Raw genomic sequence first — 20,686 nt, forward strand, 5'->3', positions numbered from 1 at the left:
TTGGGAAGATGCCCTGGAGAAGGGAAGAGCTACCCACTCCAGTATTTCAGCCTGGAAAATCCCATGGACTGTATAGTCCTTGGGGTCCCAAAAAGTTGGACTTGACTGAGTGACTTTCACTTTCACATGTTAGCTTAGGAAGCAACAAGTGTCTCACAGGACAAGTATTATCTCTTATCTGTGTTTTTTAAGTATGTGTTCCTTACATTTTTATTGTTTGAGTATTAGTTTTCATTCATCTGGGGACGATATTGCTGACAAGATCATTTCTTAATTCAGGGATATATAGGCATAGAGGTTAAATTTCATTAAATATTAACTTCCAGGACATTTTCAAATTCTTTCATATAGTAAAAAATATTACTGTGTAGTGAATGTCATTCAAAATAGGTTCAGGATACCTAGAAATAATATTTTTAATTAATTGATTTATTTTGTATTGAAATATAATTCATCATTTTGCTGGTTTCAGGTGTACAGCAAAATGATTCAGTTATGCATTTTTTTTCAGATCTTTTCTCATATAGGTTATTACAGAATATTGAGTAGAATTTCCTGTGCTATAAATAGGTCCTTGTTGGTTATCTATTTTATACGTAGTAATGTATATATGTTATTCCCAAATTCCTAATTTATCCCTCCGCCTTTCCCCTTTGGTAACCATACATTTGTTTTCTAAGTCTGTGAGTCTCTTTCTGTTTTGTAAATAATTTCATTTGTATCATTTTTTAGATTCAACATATATGTGATATCATATATTTCTTTCTAAATAAGTTAAAAGAAACATTTTTTAGCTATGCAGGCCAATGATAGACTCTAGGCACAGTCATTTAAAAAATTCATATGGACAAAATCTAAAGCTGAGTCTTGTGAAAGACCCTTACTTAAGTTTTCTAGGCCTTCTCTTCATAAGCTGGGCATAAAATCATCGGTCTTATAGAAACCTTGTGAGGATTAAATGAGCTCATGATTGTAAAGCCCTAGGCATAGTGTCTGGCACAGAGCAAATGCCTAATAAATTATAAATATTAATATTACTTATCTATATGAATTTGTTACTTTAATTTTTCTCTTTTAAAGGAAGTTTTCTGGGGTTCCCCGCTTTCCTGTTTCCTGTGATTAATGGATCCCTTACCTTCCTGCTTGCGAGTGTTCAGTTGCTAAATTGTATCCAACTCTTTGTGTCCCCATGGTCTGTAGCCCACCAGGCTCAGACTCTGTCCATGGGATTTCCTAGACAAGAATACTGGAGTGGGTTGCCGCTTCCTTCTCCTGCTTAGACTTAGCGTAAATTGTGAATTTGGTGGAGCTGGGCTCCCCTTCCAGCACACCTTATTCCCCCTCCCGCCAGCACCCCCTCAAGTCCCTCTTCTTGGAAATTGTGGTCATGGGCAGCTTTCACCACAGCTCCGCTGAAGATGTGGCAGATACTGGCTTAAACAGCTCAGTGAAGGCAGCTCAAAGTAGATGAAGAGAATGGGGTTTGGACTCCTGAGATCTTGGTTCACTGTCTTTGTCTAGGTTAACTCAACTTCTTTTAGACCCCAAATCCACCTCTATGAATGTTGGGAAGGTCGACTTATAAGTACAAGGGCTTTTGGAGAAGGTTATTCAGACGGCAGTTATCAGGAAGCCCCATCTTTCAAACCCTTTACAAAACTGTAGCTGACAGAAGGGTGCCCCAGCCCCCCTCTCCTATCCCAGAAAGAGCTAATCATACTCCTTGAGCTCCCGCTGTACGTGCCTCTATCATAGCACCTGTCTGTGGGCCTTAGACATGCATTAGACATTTTGTTTTGTTTTGAATTTTCAAAACACTGTGATTTTAACACTCATAGAACAAACAGAAGTAACATTGGATCACATTTCAAATTGGTATAACTTATTTGTACATGTCATATTTTACCACGTTTCCAGTAATCTCAAACTATTCTTTTTTTTTGCTAAGTTAAAACACTAAGCAGATGAAATAATTTCAGCACTGAGCATGTTGTAATGTGGAGGGGAAGAGGTCATATCTCCTGCGGGACCTCCCAGAGGCTGCAAGACCCTGTGGTTTTAGCTCTGAATACCCTGTGGCTAGTATCTGATACACAGCAGGGGCATGACAACAGTTGAGTAAACAGTTAAAAGAAAATTCTTCAATAGGGACTCAGGAGAACCTCAGACCTTCAAGATCTAAGTGAATCTCATAACAGCAAAGATTCAGATGCATAACAGAAGGTGAGGACTCTATTCAGGGTTTCCCAGAGCTCCAAAATTACACTGAGTGCATAGCCACTCAGCATTGTGTGCTTTTCCATACAAGAAAGTGTGTGACCTCTTTTCATTGCAATCATTCACTTCCTATATAGACAGTAACTCTGAAAAGCACTCCTTGTCATCATATATCCACGATAGCAAGTCTTCTTTTTAAAAAAATAACAAAAATTAAAAAATAAACCCTGTTGTAGAATTCTTTCTGTATTTAGACAAACATTCTAACTATAATGAACTTGGATTGTTTTGATTTATGTTATCCTGAATTTATCCTACATAGAATTCAGATGAACAAACTCTTCCTGTGTTTGTTGCTTTGTTTAACCCCAGTTGTCCCAACTTAAATAACATGGATTCTAGTCTTCTTTGAATTTTTATCTGGTTTAATAATAAAGCTTGTAGTTGGTCCTCACTATCTGGATTACAGTGGAAGGGAAAGAATTGGACTTCAGTTTTATAATTCTTTTAATCTTGGCCAGTGGAAGCTTTCTTTAGCTTCTTGTGTAGTCAGCAATGTAAAGCTGAAATATCCGTAGAAATCATACTGCATTGTGGGCTTGCCTAAGAAGTTCTGAGTCAGTAAAGGAGTGAGTTGGGAGGCTCTCAGGCAGAGGGGGTGTGAGGACCTCCCCTGCTGCTTCACTGAGAGGTGAAGCAAAAGTGAAAATTGCTCTTTGTGACCCCATGGACTATGCAGTGCATGGAATTCTCCAGATCAGAATCCTGGTAGCCTTTCCCTTCTCCAGGGGATCTTCCCAACCCAGGGATCGAACCCACGTCCCCTGCACTGCAGGATTCTTTACCAGCTGGGGCACAAAAGAAACTGAGAGGTGAAGGGCTTATTACACCCAAGCCTAAATGATTGTGTGCAGAAAGAGCTGCATAAATCCCAAATGTTGGTAGCGGAGGACCTGTTTGGCATGAAAGAGCATTTCCTTTCTTCTTTGACCAGTAAAGAAATAAAAATTATTGTTTCCTTCCTTTTCTTTCAGAGAGTAGTTAGTCTAGGAGAACTGTTTTGAGAATTTTGTCTTCCACATTATCAATCTAAGTTGTCAGAGATGTGACTTGAATATCACACATTCTTTTCCCCCTTAAGATAAGAGATGGACACTTATGTGTCGAAGCCTTACCCCAGCGCCTCACCTGGGTGAGCCTTCTCCCTCTGTACTCTCAGTGCTCTTAGCCTCTGACTAGTTTCTCATGTCTGTCCCGTGTCCTTGGCATTCTTGTTGCATAGAGCTGTGGCTCCTTTACTAGCTATGTGTCTCCGCTGAGGTGTCATGGCTCACCTGTTTGTATGGTTGGTTACTAATAAACACGAAACTCCTGAAGTTTGCATGATTCCTGCGTTTCTTAGTGCATGAGAGTGGACTCAAGGTCGTCCCTATAACACTGTCACTCTCACTCGCTTGCACTGCATTGGGAAGAGCCCTGAGTGTGCCCAGGGGACTGCACTAGGAATGAGTGTCATCTGTCATGTGTTGTGGGAAAGGAGGCGGGGGGAGGTTGAAAAGCGCAGCATTGGAGAATAAGCTCTTTAATCAGAATGTCTGTATCTGACTAATTTTGTAGCCCACCCAGGGCTCAGTGTGATCCTCTCACAGTACGAGCTCAATATGTTTCCTGCGTGAACTGACAATGCAACCCAGTGAGTTAATACATTCCAGGAACCCTTATTCTGAAGAAGGGGAAAGTAGGCATTTTGGAGTTGCTTTAGCAGCATATTTCAAAAAAGTGTATTTCCCTCTTAGGAAAGGCTTATTTTGGGTAGAAATTGAGCCACACCTTGCGCACTGCCCACCAGTCCCACTGTCCAGAATCATCAGGTGCAAAGGACCTTTCATAACCCACCATCACAATATCAGGCCTCGTGTGTTTCTGCCTAGGTAGTTCTGGTACAATTATCAGATGTTATTACCCTTAAGTCTCACCTATTCTCAAGCAATACATGGCTGATGCTGTCATCCGAGGACTAAGAAATATTTGTCTAGACGTTTGATCCAATCTGTGTTTTTATTTAATGTGTAATTGGCGAGAAAATAGCAAAGACAAATTTAAATGCTTGCATCTCTAACCTTGTCACAGTGTCTGAGCATTCATTCATCATCATTATCTTGGATTCCTGCAGCCAGCAGACTTCATAGGAAAGCAGGCACTGAAACAGATTAAAGCCAAGGGGCTGAAACGGAGACTGGTCTGCCTCACCTTGGCAACAGACGATGTCGATCCGGAGGGAAATGAAAGCATCTGGTATGATGGCAAGGTGAGTGCTGAAGCCCCATAGTGAGGGGCCACTGCAGTTCTTCTGCCCCAGAAACTCCTTGTCTGTGTTTCTGTTTACAGTTTTTTTGCTAGGTATTTATCTGTTGTTGAGATGACACTCTTTTGGATTCAGAACTGACAGTCAAGAGACAGAGATTACTTAACTGAAAGGAAAATGTGAAATGTTGCCCATTTTGGAAAACATCATGTTCTATATGTTTTAATGAAAGACAATAAACTGCAAGACTTGAATACACTGGTCAGTGAGGAAGGTACCATTTAGAAGGTTAGGAGGTGAAATGACCTATTGACTCGCCACATCCGTATCAGTGAATACAAGAGTAAGATTTTATAAAGAACTTGGTGTTCTGACTTAGCTTCTCTGGGATCTTTCAGAAGGAGGCAATTCTGACCTCAGCACATTAACAGAAAAAAAAAATTCAGATGAAAATTTTTATGACAAGGGAGCGTAGAACCTTAGAAAGTAAAATGGAAATCTTTCAGTTCTTCAGGAGGAGTTAGATCACCTTCTTCTCCCTTTGGGATGCTACATTTCATTCTGTCTCTTGGTAAAGCTAGAGTTAGATAACTTGTCAACAGAACTTCACTTCCTTCCTCTTTTATGACTAGTTATAAAACCCACTTTGGCTCAGCATTTTGCTGTGTTTTACCTGGTGTTGCCAGACAGTGTAAAGAATCTGGCTGCAATGTAGAAGATGGGGTTTGATCCTGGGGTCAGGAAGATCCCCTGGAGAAGGAAATAGCAACCCACTCCAGTATTCTTGTCTGGGAAATCCCAACGGATGGAGGAGCCTGGTGGGCTACAGTCCATGGGTTCGCAATGAGTTGGACATGTCTTAGTGACTAAACAACAAACAACAACAACAAAAAAAAAAAACAACAGCCAGACAGGGGTTATCAGGCAGAGACAATGTGGCAACCAAAGGGCCTTTAAAACTTATCTAATAGATGCTCTGTATTGAGCAGGGTCTGCTCGGCCAACACTCACAGATTCAGAGATTCTGTGCTAAAGCCTACTTAATATTTGTTTCCATTTTCCCATCAGTTCAGTGACAAAAAGCACTGGTAGCGGGGAGAGCCAGTGGGACCAAATCTTAGCTTTCAGTTTACTGAAGAAATGGCATCTGGGCTAAGGGGTCACTTTGACATGAAGCTAACATGTACAGATTTCCTACTTGTGCTGGATATTTTTCATGTTATTCCACTTACTTTTATAACTACCCTCTCAGATATGTATGATTGTTCCCATTTAAAGATGAGGCTTTGGGATTCAGAGAGATTAAACAGCTTGCTTGAGGTCACACACTATGACATGTGGCTGGCAGAGGTGATTTCTGACCCAGGTACAGTTGGCCTTAAAATTGCTTATGCTCTCATCTAAGCCATGTTGAATTCCCCCATTTTCTCCCTTCTCTGTCTCTGATGGCCCCTGTATTCTCCTAAGCACTTCGTTGTATACCCACAGTTCCTGCACATCTCAGTAACAGATGGATGTCATAGTCAATACTATGAAACCAATAGATCTTTTCTCAGATCTGGAGCTTTTTCTCAAATGCCTCTGCCTTAACTGTGTTGAGTTTGCTCTTCTATTTGTACCATAGTTACTCTTAACTCACAGTCTCCACTTCCTCTTTCTGTTCTAGATCCCTGGTTCAGTCCTCTTTTCTTAATATGTTCTTTTTCTGGTTTCAGATTTGCCCATGATTTCCACTTAAAATCCCTCTGCCATTAGCTAACTGCATGAGCCTCTCTGTGTCTCGGTGTTCTTATCTGTAAAATGAAGCCACTGAGTGTGATAATGTCTCAAGTTCTTTCTGCCTCTAATTAATTTTTCCCTTGTCACTATATTTCATCCCCCACCTCATCTTTGAATTTGTTCTACGTTTTTCACTCTATTCTCATTCAACTTTCTTGGTCTTCTGATATGGTCCACACCCATCCTTCTTCTGGCTGTTTCTCTTGGCCATGGAATGAAGGACCGATTATGTTGTAACATTCTGTATGCAACCCCACCACTGACCATGATCCACTGACAGATTTCTAGTCGTCTTAAATATGACCATACCCAAGTTAAAAAAACTGGAATCCTGTACCTTAAACTTATACAATGTTATATGTCAATGATAGCCCAACAAATCTGGGGAAAAAAAAGAAAAACCTGGAAACCCAAGTTCTATTTTAAAATTTTATTTCCTTTGCCCTCTCTGTGCACCAAATTATCTTGTTATATTTTTCATCTTTCCATTACATGCCATCTGTTTATAGAGCTGCCAATCTAATTGCAATTTAAGTTATTAATAATATTTCTCAGGGACTCCCCTGGTGGTGGAAATCTTGGGCAAATCTGAAACTAGGGACTTTCCTGGTGGTTAAGACATTGCCTCCCAAGGCAAGGGTTGTGGGTTCGATCCCTGGTCAGAGAGCTAAGATCCCATGTGCTACGTGGCCAAAAAAGCAAGACATAAAACAGAAGCAATATTGTAGCAAATTCAAAAAGTCTTTGCAAAAATATTTTTTAAATACTTCTCTTAAATTTCCTGATATCAACGTGTCTGCTGTTTGATGCTTAAATCGTTTTATCATGGGGGTGACCCTCTTTGACCTACTTTATACTCTAGAATGATATGAAATCTTTTTTTGATTTTTATTTCCTGACTTTATATGGACTTATACTACCTTTGGTATTTGATATTATATTCTTGCAGGTAGATATTTGCAATGCTAGCAATAGGATTGATTGCTAGCATTGCAAATATCATTAATTTGTTTGTTCAACAAATCTGAATGTCTACTAAGTGACAGCAATATTCTAGGTACCAAGGATGCAGCAGTGAGCAAATCAGACAGTCACTGCCCCCGTGGAGCTTATATTCCAGGGAGGGGAGAGACAGACAATGAACATTAAATAAATAAATAGCACGGCAGAGGGTGATAAGTACTTTGGGGAAATGTTAAGTCTCACTGGGAGATGGCAGTGCTACAGGAATAGATTATGATTTTAAGTAAGGTTTCATTTTTAAAAATCAAGGCATAAGAGTATGCATGCTGCTGCTGCTGCTGCTAAGTCACTTCAGTTGTGTCTGACTCTGTGCGACCCCGTAGACGGTAGCCCACCAGGCTCCTCTGTCCCTGGGATTCTCCAGGCAAGAACACTGGAGTGGGTTGCCATTTCCTTCTCCAAGAGTATGCATGAGAAGGGTTTTAATTATTTATTTATTTTTAAAAACAGCTTTGCTGGGAAGTAAGTTTTGAAGAAAAACTTTTTGATAAGGAAGTTGGGAAAGTTTAGAAAGTCTTCTTTTTCATTATTAATAAACTAAAACACACAGGGATAGCCAAATAAATATAATATCCAGTTTAAATTATGTTCCCTCTTTCAAAGACTATTTACCATGTTCTCTTCTCTATGTCTGTTACAGGCATCTTTAAGTCTAATAATTAAGAAAAGAATGAGACAAGGCTAAAAATAAATGAAGCTTGTTTACATTGGTAAAAAGAAGGCCGACATTTGAGTTCACAAAGAATATGAGACTCTATTAGGCAGAGGGTGAAGACAAGTTGTTCTCATGATTCACTGAGCAAAACGAAGCAATGAATTTAATTGAATTTGGAAAATGTTAAAGTAGAATGATATAAAATTTATGCTAGGGAAAACCTTTCCCTGGAGACATAGTAATAAGATCAAAGGAAAGACCGGAGTTCTAAAATACTCTGAGGTACCAATTCCTGGATTAGAGAGAAATTAAGGGAGAAATAAAAGTAATCAAACAGAAGGTGACACATTCAATACATATTTTAAGAATAGCATTCACAAAATAAACATGCTATTTAAGTTACTAATGCAGAAATAACTGCCAGATGAATTACTGCTGGATTTTAAGAGATAGGGAGACCTGAGGAAATAGGGCATGCAATCTCTGAAGAGGGATTGTGGGTTTTTGATCCAGTGAGTTAGGGAATTCGACCAAGAGATTCACTTAGGATTCTTCCTGTTTTCTTAAGATGCCCAAGAAAATCAGGTTAACTTTTCCAGAGTTCCAAACACAGATCTGTTTTAGAGATTTGGAAGTGAAACCAAGTTATCAGTATCTTTCAAAAAGCAATGGTTAGAAATCCAGCTACCTTGACGCAAATCCCAGCTTTGTATCATGGAACTCTGATCTAGAGTAGAAAAACCATTTTGAAACATGTGTGTTATTTCAGAAGTACCTTAGCAGCTAATAATCTACCAGAGAGAAGCTTTTACTAATGAATGCATTCGCTTTATAAATCACCATAATAAGTTCAGAAATTATATGGAGAGCTTCTGATTTGGGGTTTCAATGAGATAATTAAAAACTGGGGCTGCAGAGATAGGAGCCTGTATTTAATGTCATAAATGTGTAAGCATCTAAAAGACTAGAAATGCTGTGACATGACTGTTGCCTGTTGTGGGCCCTTTGCTGAGGCAGCTAAAACATCACCAGGCTGCTTCCGGCTCATGGATGTTTTCAAGCACCAGCTATACACAACCACTGTGCTAGGCAGTGAGGCTGTAAGGATTAGTGCAACATTGTGTAGCCAGGAGAAGCCCTTTTGAGTTGGGCTGTATATCATATTTTGCTTTTGTTTTCTTACTTTTAAGATATGTGGCATTTAAATCTGTATTGTAATTTTTTTGGCATTTGACTCTTTTTCTTGCATCTAGAGCTAAAGAAGATAAAGTTAACATTTCTTTAAGTGCCTAGCAGTTATCAGGAATCGTCAAATGCTCTATATATTCATATGGACTTCCCTGCTGGCTCAGCTGGTAAAGAATCCACCTGCAATGCGGGAGACCTGGGTTCGATCCCTGGGCTGGGAAGATCCCCTGAAGAAGGGCATGGCAACCCATGCTGGCATTCTTGCCTGGAGGCTCCCCATGGACAGAGGAGGCTGGTGAGCTACAGTCCATGGGATCTCAAAGAATCGGACATGACTGAGCAACTAAGCACAACAACAGCAATATTTATATAGAAGATTCACTTTCTTTACATTGACTGTTGATATACTAACAGTTTAATTCAGCACTCTTCTGACAGGTCATTTTCTAAATGTTAACTGGAACAGTTGGCTAGGTTTGCTTTAGGGTTTTTAGGTTTTCCTCCTTTATTATTGCCATGCTAGTCTGATGGAAGAGAATTTTTTAAAGTTTAAAATGGAAATATGTCATTCTTCCTATCAAATCACTTGGCATGAAACTGAGCAAAATAAATATATATATATTCTGAGAAGTGTTTTTCATAATTTTAAACTTTCATTAATCTGCTAAAAAAAGTGAAGTTTTTCTCCTGGTATTATCCTCACAGACAGCATATCATTAAACTTTGTAAGTTGAACATATCTTTTGAGAGTTTTCACCTAAAGAGGAAGCACACAGTTCAGTTCAGTCGCTCAGTCGTGTCTGACTCTTTGTGACCCCATGAGCCGCAGCACGCCAGGCCTCCCTGTCCATCACCAGCTCCCGGAGTCCACCCAAACCCAAGTCCATCGAGTCGGTGATGCCCTCCACCCGTCTCGTCCTAGCTGTGAGCAAGATGCCGAGGGTGGTGGGGCCTTGTTTTTCAGGTGGTTGGCAACACGACCTCCGGGAGCTATAGTTACCGCATCCAGAAGAGTCTGGCTTTCGCGTATGTTCCTGTAGAGCTCAGTAAAGTGGGACAACAAGTTGAAGTTGAACTGTTGGGCAAAAATTACCCTGCAGTTGTCATACAAGAACCCTTGGTGCTAACAGAACCAATCAGAAGCCGGCTTCATAAAAAAGGTGGAAAGGACAAAATTTGAAAAGACTTTGAAGAGGCAAATGTATTATGGTTGCAATATGCTTGTACTCAGAATTATAACTGACTGGCTGGGGAATGGGGAAACCAAAGATCTATTTCAAAATCATCAAAATCTAGATTAAGAATTCTAAAACCTTTCTCTTGTTTTCTAAGGAAGATAGAATAATGGATGAATGATTTACATTGTTTCAAATAAAGATACTTGACATCAATATTTTTGTTATCCTATATTGTTGTTTATGAAACTCCATTAGCAAAACATTTAAGTGATTGCTGACATACAACTGAGGTAGAAAACATTATACAATTTTAGAAACATTTGCATATGGTTCTCGGTGCCTGAAAAGAAATTACGCTTTACATAAAAACAAATGCAGTATTGATGGATTTACTTCATTGAGAAATACTCATTGAATAAGGTATCATTTTAATTTTTCATAACATGTCTAGGAAGAAAACAGTAAAATTTCATATTGGTATGTGTAACATTTTTATTCAGTTCCTTGAGATATTTACTTTCTTAATGACTCCCCTGAAGGTAGTTTTATGGGACATCATTACTGTCCTTTCAAAGGTTGTTTTAGAAGAGAAATTGCAAAACAGAACAGAGTCTTCCAAAGGAAGTGGTACTTGTAAACCTTCTGAAATGAAGCTGAAAAATAAATAGATTGTGCCAGGACAAACACAGCTTGAATACTGAACACCTCTCTTTGGGAAAGAATTAATGCAGGTTGACATTACATTGTGCTGTTCTGGATACCATTTCACAAACTGTTGACAAAGCAGGTCAAATAAGAGCTTAAGAGCTGACAGAATTGCCCTTACCACTGTGTATAGCAAGAAAAAAAAGCCATTTAGAAATAACTCTTTGATACACCTCTTGAAATTATTTGCCTTTAGTTGAATAAATCAAAAATTTCAAAAAATGGTAGTTTGTCATTTATCATTTGTTCTGTGCACACATTTGCCGCCTAGGAAAAGTTCAATAAATGTGTATTAAAGAAAGCTGAATGTGAAGCATGATAAGATACTGTAGTGAGATTTTAAAATAATTTCTTAACTTGTAAGTTTTGAAAATGTGCCAAATTTACATGTAAATTTTTATGAAAGTAGTCATGTATTGGAACTCTTCAACATGCTATTCATTTATCTTTGGTATCTCCTCTTACATAAAAAATGAAGAAAATCCCTTTGAAAACACACATTTTCTAATTATCAAGAGTATTATCCAGACCCTTTTTCTCAGCTCTGATATAGGTATAGGTATTTCTTATTCTTTGCCTTTCTGTAGCCTAATTGCTATTTGTGTTAAAACTAATGAAACAATTGAAAAAATATAAAGCTACATTAGTAGTACAATTTAATAGTTACCTAAGTTGTAACTTTTCAGTGATGAATTACTGGAAAATTATTTACATAAAATATTATGATATCAAACTCTAATCAAAGGAACAGTACCTGGAAGGAGAAGGCAACTGACTATGCAAAAACAAAATAAAAAAAAATGGTCATTTTTAAAAAAAATGAAATTCAAATTTCAAAGAATGCCAGGAGAAACAACAAAAGATTCTGATCTTACATTGCTAGAAGAAATCAGTAAAGAAGTATTTGAATGTCTTCACCTTTTCCACCACAAATTGGGCACTTGCTCTAAATCAATAGATTGAACAATGTCAAAGTTTGTTGTCAGCCATTTTCTCTAATTCTTGGCAGATGAAGAAAAACTTTAGAAATGTTTACTGTATGTAATGTAAATGTATGATGAATTTTCTGATGAAGATATTTTAGTGGAGACTTTTATACACAGACATGTTTGAAAGCCACTATAAATGTTCTGAAAGCACCAAAGACAGTATTTCAATTCCTGGAGTTTGTTGTGAAAGATTTTTATGAATTTCTGCCAAACTTGTACATCTGTTGCTCATGTAAAAGAAAATTAAAGGCTTAAAAAATATTCTTCAATCAACTTTGCAAAGATAACTGGACAAATCTGGGTATACTGCCTGGTAAACATTAATATGTGAAGAAGAAAAAATTCAGTGAAATCACTACAAAGCTTAAAAAAGAAAAAGTTTATTATTCACAAGTAGCAGACCAATTTGTGAGTATAAATATTCTCCTTTTTCAAAACTAATATAGTTTAAAAATATTAATTTCTTTTTTATACTATAACATTTATTTCTATTTTTCTTATTACTGGCCTGACTATATATTCAAAGTTTAATAGAATTTTTTTATCCTGTGTATTTTTTCCTGGTAGTTATTATTCATTTCATTATTATTACTAAAAAACAGTTGTATGGGACTTCCCTGATGGCTCAGACAGTAAAGTGTTTGCCTACAATGCAGGAGACCCGGGTTCAATCCCTGGGTCAAGAAGATCTCCTGGAGAAGTAAATGGCACCCCACTCCAGTACTCTTGCCTGGAAAATCCCATGGACGGAGGAGCCTGGTAGGCTACAGCCCATGGTGTCGCAAAGAGCTGGACATGACTGAGTGACTTCACTTTCACTATTCATTTCATTATTATTACTAAAAATAGTTGTATAATGTAAAAGAGGGAGAGAATCACTAAAAAATGGTCATCCAGGCTGGCTTCTTCTCTCATGTCTGGCACCTATCTAAGGCCAATGGCAACACCGTGGGGTGGCAGGGCGCGTGCTTCCATGTGGCCTCACTATGTGATTATCTCGCCAGGTAGTTCAAAGGAGGGAACTTAACATGGAAAATCAGTGAGAGATGCCAGCTGCCAAGCTGACACTATGACTCATACAGGTTGGAGTATGAGTTCCCACTAGCTCCAGCTAGTGGGAGCTGGAACCACAGAAGAGGTATATCCATGTTAGTAACATCCTGTTTCTTGACCAGAGAGGTGGTTACTTGAGTCTGTCCACTTTGTGAGAATTCATTGACCTATGTTCACTTTTGTGCACTGTCTTAAGCACACAAAAAATGCTATGTCAAAATCTTTTAATAAGAATGGTACTATTTTCCACTCTCTACTCTCATCTAGTTGGTTTTGAGGAGGCGATAAGCAACAAGCAGAATAAGGAGGTCAAAGGAGTTTCAATTTGAGTTGGCCATAGCAGTTTTTAATCAGATTCTCAATTTTAGACACTGGGAGAGTTTTCAGAGATAAATGAATTATCTCTTCTTTTTAAAAAACTGATCCTCTTCTTCTCAATACACATACTTACACTAACACACAAAACAAAATCAACAATAAATGGAAGATACTTCTTAGAATTACCTTCCTACCTGCTTGTAAGCTTGATGATTCTTCATGCCTTGACAGTAGTTAGCACTGATAGCGGTTAATGCATATAACTGATGCATGTAACTACTGGCAACTTAAACTCATCTCCAAGTTTAAAATAGGACCTTATAGGATTTTAAGAAGACTCTGACCCTCTCTGCTTCCCTTGTGGCTCAGTTGGTAAAGAATCCGCTTGCAATGTGGGAGACCTGGGTTTGATCCCTGGGTTGGGAAGATCCCCTGAAGAAGGGAAAGGCTACCCACTCCAGTATTCTGGCCTGGAGAATTCCATGGACTGTACAGTCCATGGGGTCACAAAAAGTCAGACATGACTGAGCGACTTTCACTTCACTTGACCACCTCACTTAGATATGGTAGAAACAAATCCCATCCCAAATCGATTTTCAAAACTAAGTATATTTTGAAAGTAGTTTAATGTCCGACTTTTCGTGACCAAATGGACTGCAGCATGCCAGGCTTCCCTGTCACTCACCATCTCCCAGAGTTTGCCTAAGCTCATGTCGATTGAATTGGTGATGCTATCCAACCATACATGTAATTTTAAGCGAATTAAAACATACCAAACATAATAGTTTAATAGCTAAACAAAGTTTGTCTATTCTTCCTGATGTTCAAGTCTATCTCCTTCTGGACTATTCAGGGTAGTAATGGGCAATGAGTAACACCAACCACAATTTACCACACTTAGTAAACTTCAGTTTTTCTCTCTGAAGAAAGGCCTCTTGCCATTCTTATCTCTACCCCAACGGTTAAACCTTTAGAGAAACATGTTTAAAACTGTTCAGCCTTTGGACACAATACTTACCATATTCAGAGGCACTGAAACCAAACAGGTTGAGACAAGCATTGAACAGAGACTTCTGAGCATAGCTTTTAGCCCATTAGAACCATGACAAGAACTCAAGACTCTGCAAACCAGAGAAATAAGGAAGTACAGCAAAAGCGTCTACGTGATTTCCTCAGTGCATGGCCCATGGGCTTTACAGCCCTGTTCATGGGGCATGTTTATTCTTGGCACTCTGTCCTAACTTAAAATGCATTTTACTTTTTGTTTAAATATAAATTATGTTACTACCAAATTGTTAATAATAATATTACTAGGAACAGATAATACATGCTCAGAGTTTAAAATTTAGATGTGAAGGATATATTGTAAAAGTTAGTTTTCCTCCTCTCCCTGTCCAGGGTCAACTGCCTATCAAGAGACAACCAATGTTATCATTTCTTCTAAATCCTTTACGAGATTCTCTATAAGTATGTAAACATTTATCTCTTTCAATATATGAATATATGTGTGTGTGTACACACATTTATACACATAATTTTGTTGTTCAGTCGCCGAGTCATGTCCGACGTTTTGTGACCAAATGGACTGCAGCATGCCAGGCTTCCCTGTCGCTCACCATCTCCCAGAGTTTGCCTAAGCTCATGTCAATTGAATTGGTGATGCTATCCAACCATACATGTAATTTTAAGCAAATTAAAACGTACCAAACATAATGTTCTTTGCCAAACTTAAAAAAGTAACAGTGTATCTTGGAGATTATTCCATATTATCCTTTTAAATGATAGCTTAGTGTCTCATAATTATTTTGACCAGGCCCAGCTATTTACCTTTTTCTAATAAAAATAAGGCCAAAATGAATATCTTAATGCATATGATATTTCTCACATAGAGTATATCTGGAGGATAAATTCCTACAATTGGGATTAAAGTGTATGTACATTTTGACAGATATGCAAAATTGTTTCCCATAGGGGTTATGCCAAATTTCACTTCTGTGATTCATATATGAGGGCTTGTTTTACCCAAAATAGTTTAGTTCTCACTAGTATCAGTGGTATACTCTTGAAATTTCAATTTGTATTTCTCCTTTGAGTGAGGTTAAACATATATTCATATATTTAATAACCACTTACATTTCTTTTTCTATAAACTATTAGGTTCCTATATTTTGCCTATTTAAAAGTGGATGTTGATCCTTTTCTTACTGACTTTAGGAGTTAAAAGATTTTAAAGTATGGGCTAAATAGGTTTTGTATGGGTTAGAATGTAAATCAGGTGTCTCTAATATCTTTTCTATGTAAAAAATATATACCAAGTTCCAAGCACCTCATCTACCAAACAATTAACTTTAATACCCATTTGTGAGTTGGGAGCAGCCTTTCTTTCAGTCCTAATTTTTGCATTTTCAAACTGATTGGAATGTTTTTTATCTATATTATTTTATGTGCTTATGTAATGGGGAAACCCTAAAAAGATCAATGATTAGATTAACTCAAACAATAAAATAATTATTTGGCAGAATATAAATTACCATATAGAAGTCAGTAGCCTTCATGTCCACAAATAACAACAAGTTAAAAGATAGAGGAAAAGTTAAAGAAAGCCCCATTTCAGTAGCAACAGAGAAGATAAAATACTTAGGCATAAATTTAACAAAAAAAGTACAAAGTCAGTATGAGGAAAATTTTAAAACACTTCTAAAAGACACAAATGTAGACCTTAATAAATGAAAGATAACCTCTTATTTTAGATAGGCAATTTCTTATAAAGACTTAAGCTGTTCTTAATTTATAAATTTAATGCAATTCCAATAAAATACCAACAAACAGGTTGATTTAAAGTTTATGTAAAACATGCAGGAAGAGTGAGAAAAATATTAAAAATTAAAAGCTCTGAGGAGTCAGTCCCCATCACTCATTAAAACATATTGTAAAGCTTCTATAACTGAATACGTGTGGTATTGAGTTCATGAGTCAACAGGTAGGACAGAGGAATAGAAAGCTCATAAATAGACCCACACATAAGGTGGATTCTTTACCAGCTGAGCCACAAGGGAAGCCCAAAAATACTGGACTGGGTAGCCTACCCCTTCTCCAGGGGATCTTCCCAACCCGGGAATCAAACCGGGGTCTCTTGCATTGCAGGTGGATTCTTTACCAACTGAGCTATCAAGGAAGCCCATATGGAAATTAAGCATGTAATAAAGTTTGCATCTCATATCACTGGAACAATGGTGGACTTCTCTATTCTTTTTATGAACAGTGGTGGGAAAAAGATAACCATTTGGAAAAAGATAAAATTAGATCCCTATCTCACATCATACACAAATATAAATGCCAGTGGATCAGGGATCTAAATGTAAAAACTGAATACAAGTACTAGAAAAAAATATGAGTGCATTTGACTTTAACATTAGTGTAAGGAAAATCTAACTATGACTCAAATCCAGGTGCAATACAACAGGAAAATACTGATAGATTTGTCTGCATAAAAATAACTTTGGCATGTCAAAAAATGCTATAGCAAAATATTTGACAGCAGACAAACTGGGAGAAAATACTTGTGATGTCAATCACAAAGAGGTAATATATCCAATAAAGAACTCTTTAAAATGACGGGGAAATGACCAAAAACCCAATTGAAACTGATGTGGACAGTTCACAAAAATAATGTAAAAATGTCGCTTCAACATAAGAAAAGATTTTTAACCTTACTCATTATAAGAGAAATACAAAAATAAAAAACCCACAAACTATACTGAGGTACCATTTTTCTTATCAGATTGGCAAAAATTTAAAGTATAGTCTTTTTTTAATGACTGGTGATAGTGAAAATTAATACAACCCATATACATACAGAAAAGGGGAAAAGAGAATTGGAGGTATTCACTTGAACTCATGGTTTTATATTTATACACATGTATCTATATAATGCATGTATGTAAATACATAAATGGGGCTTCTCTGGTGGCTCAGATGGTAAAGAGACTGCCTGAGGTGCAGGAGACTCGGGTTTGATCCCTGGGTCAGGAAGATCCCCTGGAGAAGGAAATGGCAAAGAGGTAATGTACCTAATATATAAAGAACTCTCTAAAATGATGGGGAAATGACTAAAAACCCAATTGAAACTGATGTGGACAGTTCAAAAAAATAATATAATAATGTCCCTTCAACATAAGAAAAGATTTTTAACCTTACTCATTATAAGAGAAATACAAAAACAAACACAAACCATACTGAGGTACCATTTTTCTTATTAGATTGGCAAAAGTTAAAAGTATAGTATTTTTTTTTAATGACTGGTGATAGTGAAAATGAATACAACCCATATACATATGGAAAAGGGGAAAACAGAATTGGAGGTATTCACTATGAACTCATACTTAAGGTATGTGTATATGTGTACACATATATCTGGCTTCTGTCTTTAGTGAAAGATCCTACAAGCAGTGACAGCCGGGTAACAGTGAGAACACCTACAGCACAGATCTTGGGATTTTTTTTTTTTTTCAGGTAGGAACACTGGAGTGGGTTGCCATTTGCCTTCGCCAGGGGATCTTCCTGACCCAGGGATCAAAACCACGTTTCCCATGTCTCCTGCCCATGACTGCACTGCAGGCGATTCTTTACTTGCTGAACCATCAAGGAAGCCCTTCTAGAAGCCACCCTCCATTAAAAGGCATCAGGGTTCCTTGGAGAAGTGGATGACTCCAGGGCTGGGGAAGGAAGAATATAAGATAAATCTAGAATGTCTTGTACCAAAAAGGAAGGGAGTACTCAAGGATTAAATAGGACTTCCCTGGTGGCTCAGACGGTAAAGTGTCTACAATGCAGGAGACCTGGGTTCAGTCCCTGGGTTGGGAAGATCCCCTGGAGAAGGAAATGGCAATCCACTCCAGTACTATTGCCTGGAAAATCCCATGGACAGAGGAGCCTGGTAGGCTACAGTCCCTGGGGTCGCAAAGAGTCGGACACGACTGACCGACTTCACTTTCACTTTCACTTTCAAGGATTAAAAAGGACATGCTGAAAACACACTGGAGGCAGATTGAAGGGATACCCACTGGCCAAATCAGAAGAAATCTGAGCACTGAAATAATTAAAGTGTTAATAGCATACTGAGTAAAATAAGAATCTATGAGTTCATAGTGATACAAATAAATAAATGGGGAAGAACATTAAGTTCTTCCTTATAGTAGAAGGACAACTGGTAATTATAGAAAGAATGATGGAATTAGAAAATCACCAATAGGCAACCATCCTAATGTTAATTGAAGTAAGAAGCATCGGGGGTGCTAAAACTAATAAGCAAATGTGTTAGGAATGACAGAATATATACATATTCTCAAAGTCTTGCTCCCCAAATAATTACTAATTACAAAGGGGAAAATAGTAACTTTACAGTGAAGAAATGGCCACCTTAACAAAGTTCTCAAATAATAAAGCAACTCAGCATGTGCTTCTTCGTAAGAAGCATCAAGAACGCAACATCATTTTTTTTGCAATATTTCTGCACAAACCCATAACCTGAGTCTAATCATTAGGAAACAACAAACTCCAACTAAGAAAATTTATAAAAACGAGCCAGTACTGTACATCACAGGTGTTCAATATACAGATGAAAATTAACTCTTTTTCATTAACTCAGGTGCACATTTCCAGAGCAATATTAACATAAGCTTGTTCCCATCAGGACATGGGAAGGATCAGTGCAAGTTTAGTAGTTTCTAGAGCAGTTGGTCAAAGCAAGAATTGCTCTGCAGATCAGCGGCCACTGTTTAGGCAATTTGATTTCTATCAGGTAGGGTAGGCAGGAACAGTTATGGGGAGAGGGACAGGCAAGGCCACTGTGGAGAATTCTCAGTCCTTTAAGGTTTCTTACAGGGTGTTTAAATGAAATTGTCAAGCCTTTACATAACAAGACTCAAGCAACTCTTCAAAATTATTATCTTTGGTATAAAGAAAAATGCACTTTTTGCAACTCTCATACTTCTTAGTCAATCACTTCGTGTAGAAAAAAGAAAATGTCATCGATATTATTACTTTATGCCCTGTGAGTAGAAACTAGGAAAATCAATAATTTGCCTTGTTATTTAAGCATTAAAATATCCATGACAAAGAATTTTATCTAAAATAATTTATCAGTGAAATAAAAATTTTAATGATTTAAAAAATTACTTTAATGCTAAATTAAAATTTTTTCCTGTTAATTTTTTTTATTCCACCAGAGATGAAAAGTGGATGTAGCGTAAACTAATCTACATCTGCAAAGAAAAAAAAAAATTCTATGTATGTAAGAGGGAAATAGTCTAAAATGTGCTAAAGTATAATTATTTTTTTAAAAAGATAAAATCATGACCCTTATGCATATATAAAAATGAATACATGTTAAAGATCTTATTTAACTCATTAATGAGAAAACTGGTGAAGTGTTACTACCAGTTCAAAGGACAATCCAAGGAACAGATCGGGAATGTGACATGTGTAAGTGGAGGCAAAACCTCTTTCTGCGGTGGTGTGGTGAGGGTTCCGCTCCACTGAATAGAATTTATTTGCATGTGTATAAACCTGGTGGCTCAGATGGTAAAGAATCTCCCTGCAGTGCAGGAGATTCTGGTTCAATCCCTGGTCTGGAAGATCCTCTGGAGAAGGAAATGGCAACCCACTCTCAGTATTCTTGCCTGGAGAATCCCATGGACCAAGGAGCTTGGCAGGCTATGCGGTGGCAAACAGACAGGACGGAACAACTAACACACAATTAGTTTTCATCGCCTATAGCTGGCTGGTTATCTACAACCTGTAGGTTACCTACAACCTATGAAGTTGTAAAATGATTCCCATGGAATCAGATGCAGATAACTTGCAAGGATGCTGTGCAAAATGTCTTCGCTAACAACTGTTAACAGTTCTTGTCTGTCTCCAGACACAGAGTAGGCTGTCTTGATGGCAATGGGAATATACTGGTCATAAGGCTAACTTCCCCATTCAGTGAGCACGTGGCTAAGGGAATTTTTCCTTCCATCCACAGATTATTTAAGGCAAATTAGATATTTTATTTCTTTGGTTCACTACTTGATTGTGGGGAAGCCAGCTGGTGGCTCAGATGGTAAAGAATCTGCCTGCAATGCGGGAGACCTGGATTCCATCCCTGGGTTGGGAAGATCCCCTGGAGCAGGGCATGGCAACCCACTCCAGTATTCTTGCCTGGAGAATCCCATTGACAAGAGGAAGCTGGCGGGCTGCAGTCCGTGGGGTCGCACAGAGCCAGACAGGACTG

The 20,686-nt window shown here is 37.9% G+C and overlaps 1 protein-coding gene across 1 annotated transcript in view; it reads left to right on the forward strand.

Annotated features, from left to right (window-relative positions):
* Positions 1–11,272, forward strand: part of DMGDH (dimethylglycine dehydrogenase) — an 82,513-nt gene extending 71,241 nt beyond the window's left edge. The window contains exons 15-16 of the mRNA XM_040225903.1: positions 4,391–4,525; positions 10,132–11,272. Coding sequence (XP_040081837.1) covers positions 4,391–4,525; positions 10,132–10,347 — 351 coding nt within the window. The 3' untranslated portion in view covers positions 10,348–11,272. The remainder of the gene's footprint in view (positions 1–4,390; positions 4,526–10,131) is intronic.
* Positions 11,273–20,686: the final 9,414 nt, after the last annotated feature.

Source organism: Oryx dammah, unplaced genomic scaffold (genome assembly GCF_014754425.2).
Source record: "Oryx dammah isolate SB20612 unplaced genomic scaffold, SCBI_Odam_1.1 HiC_scaffold_26, whole genome shotgun sequence".
Lineage (NCBI taxonomy): Eukaryota > Metazoa > Chordata > Mammalia > Artiodactyla > Bovidae > Oryx > Oryx dammah.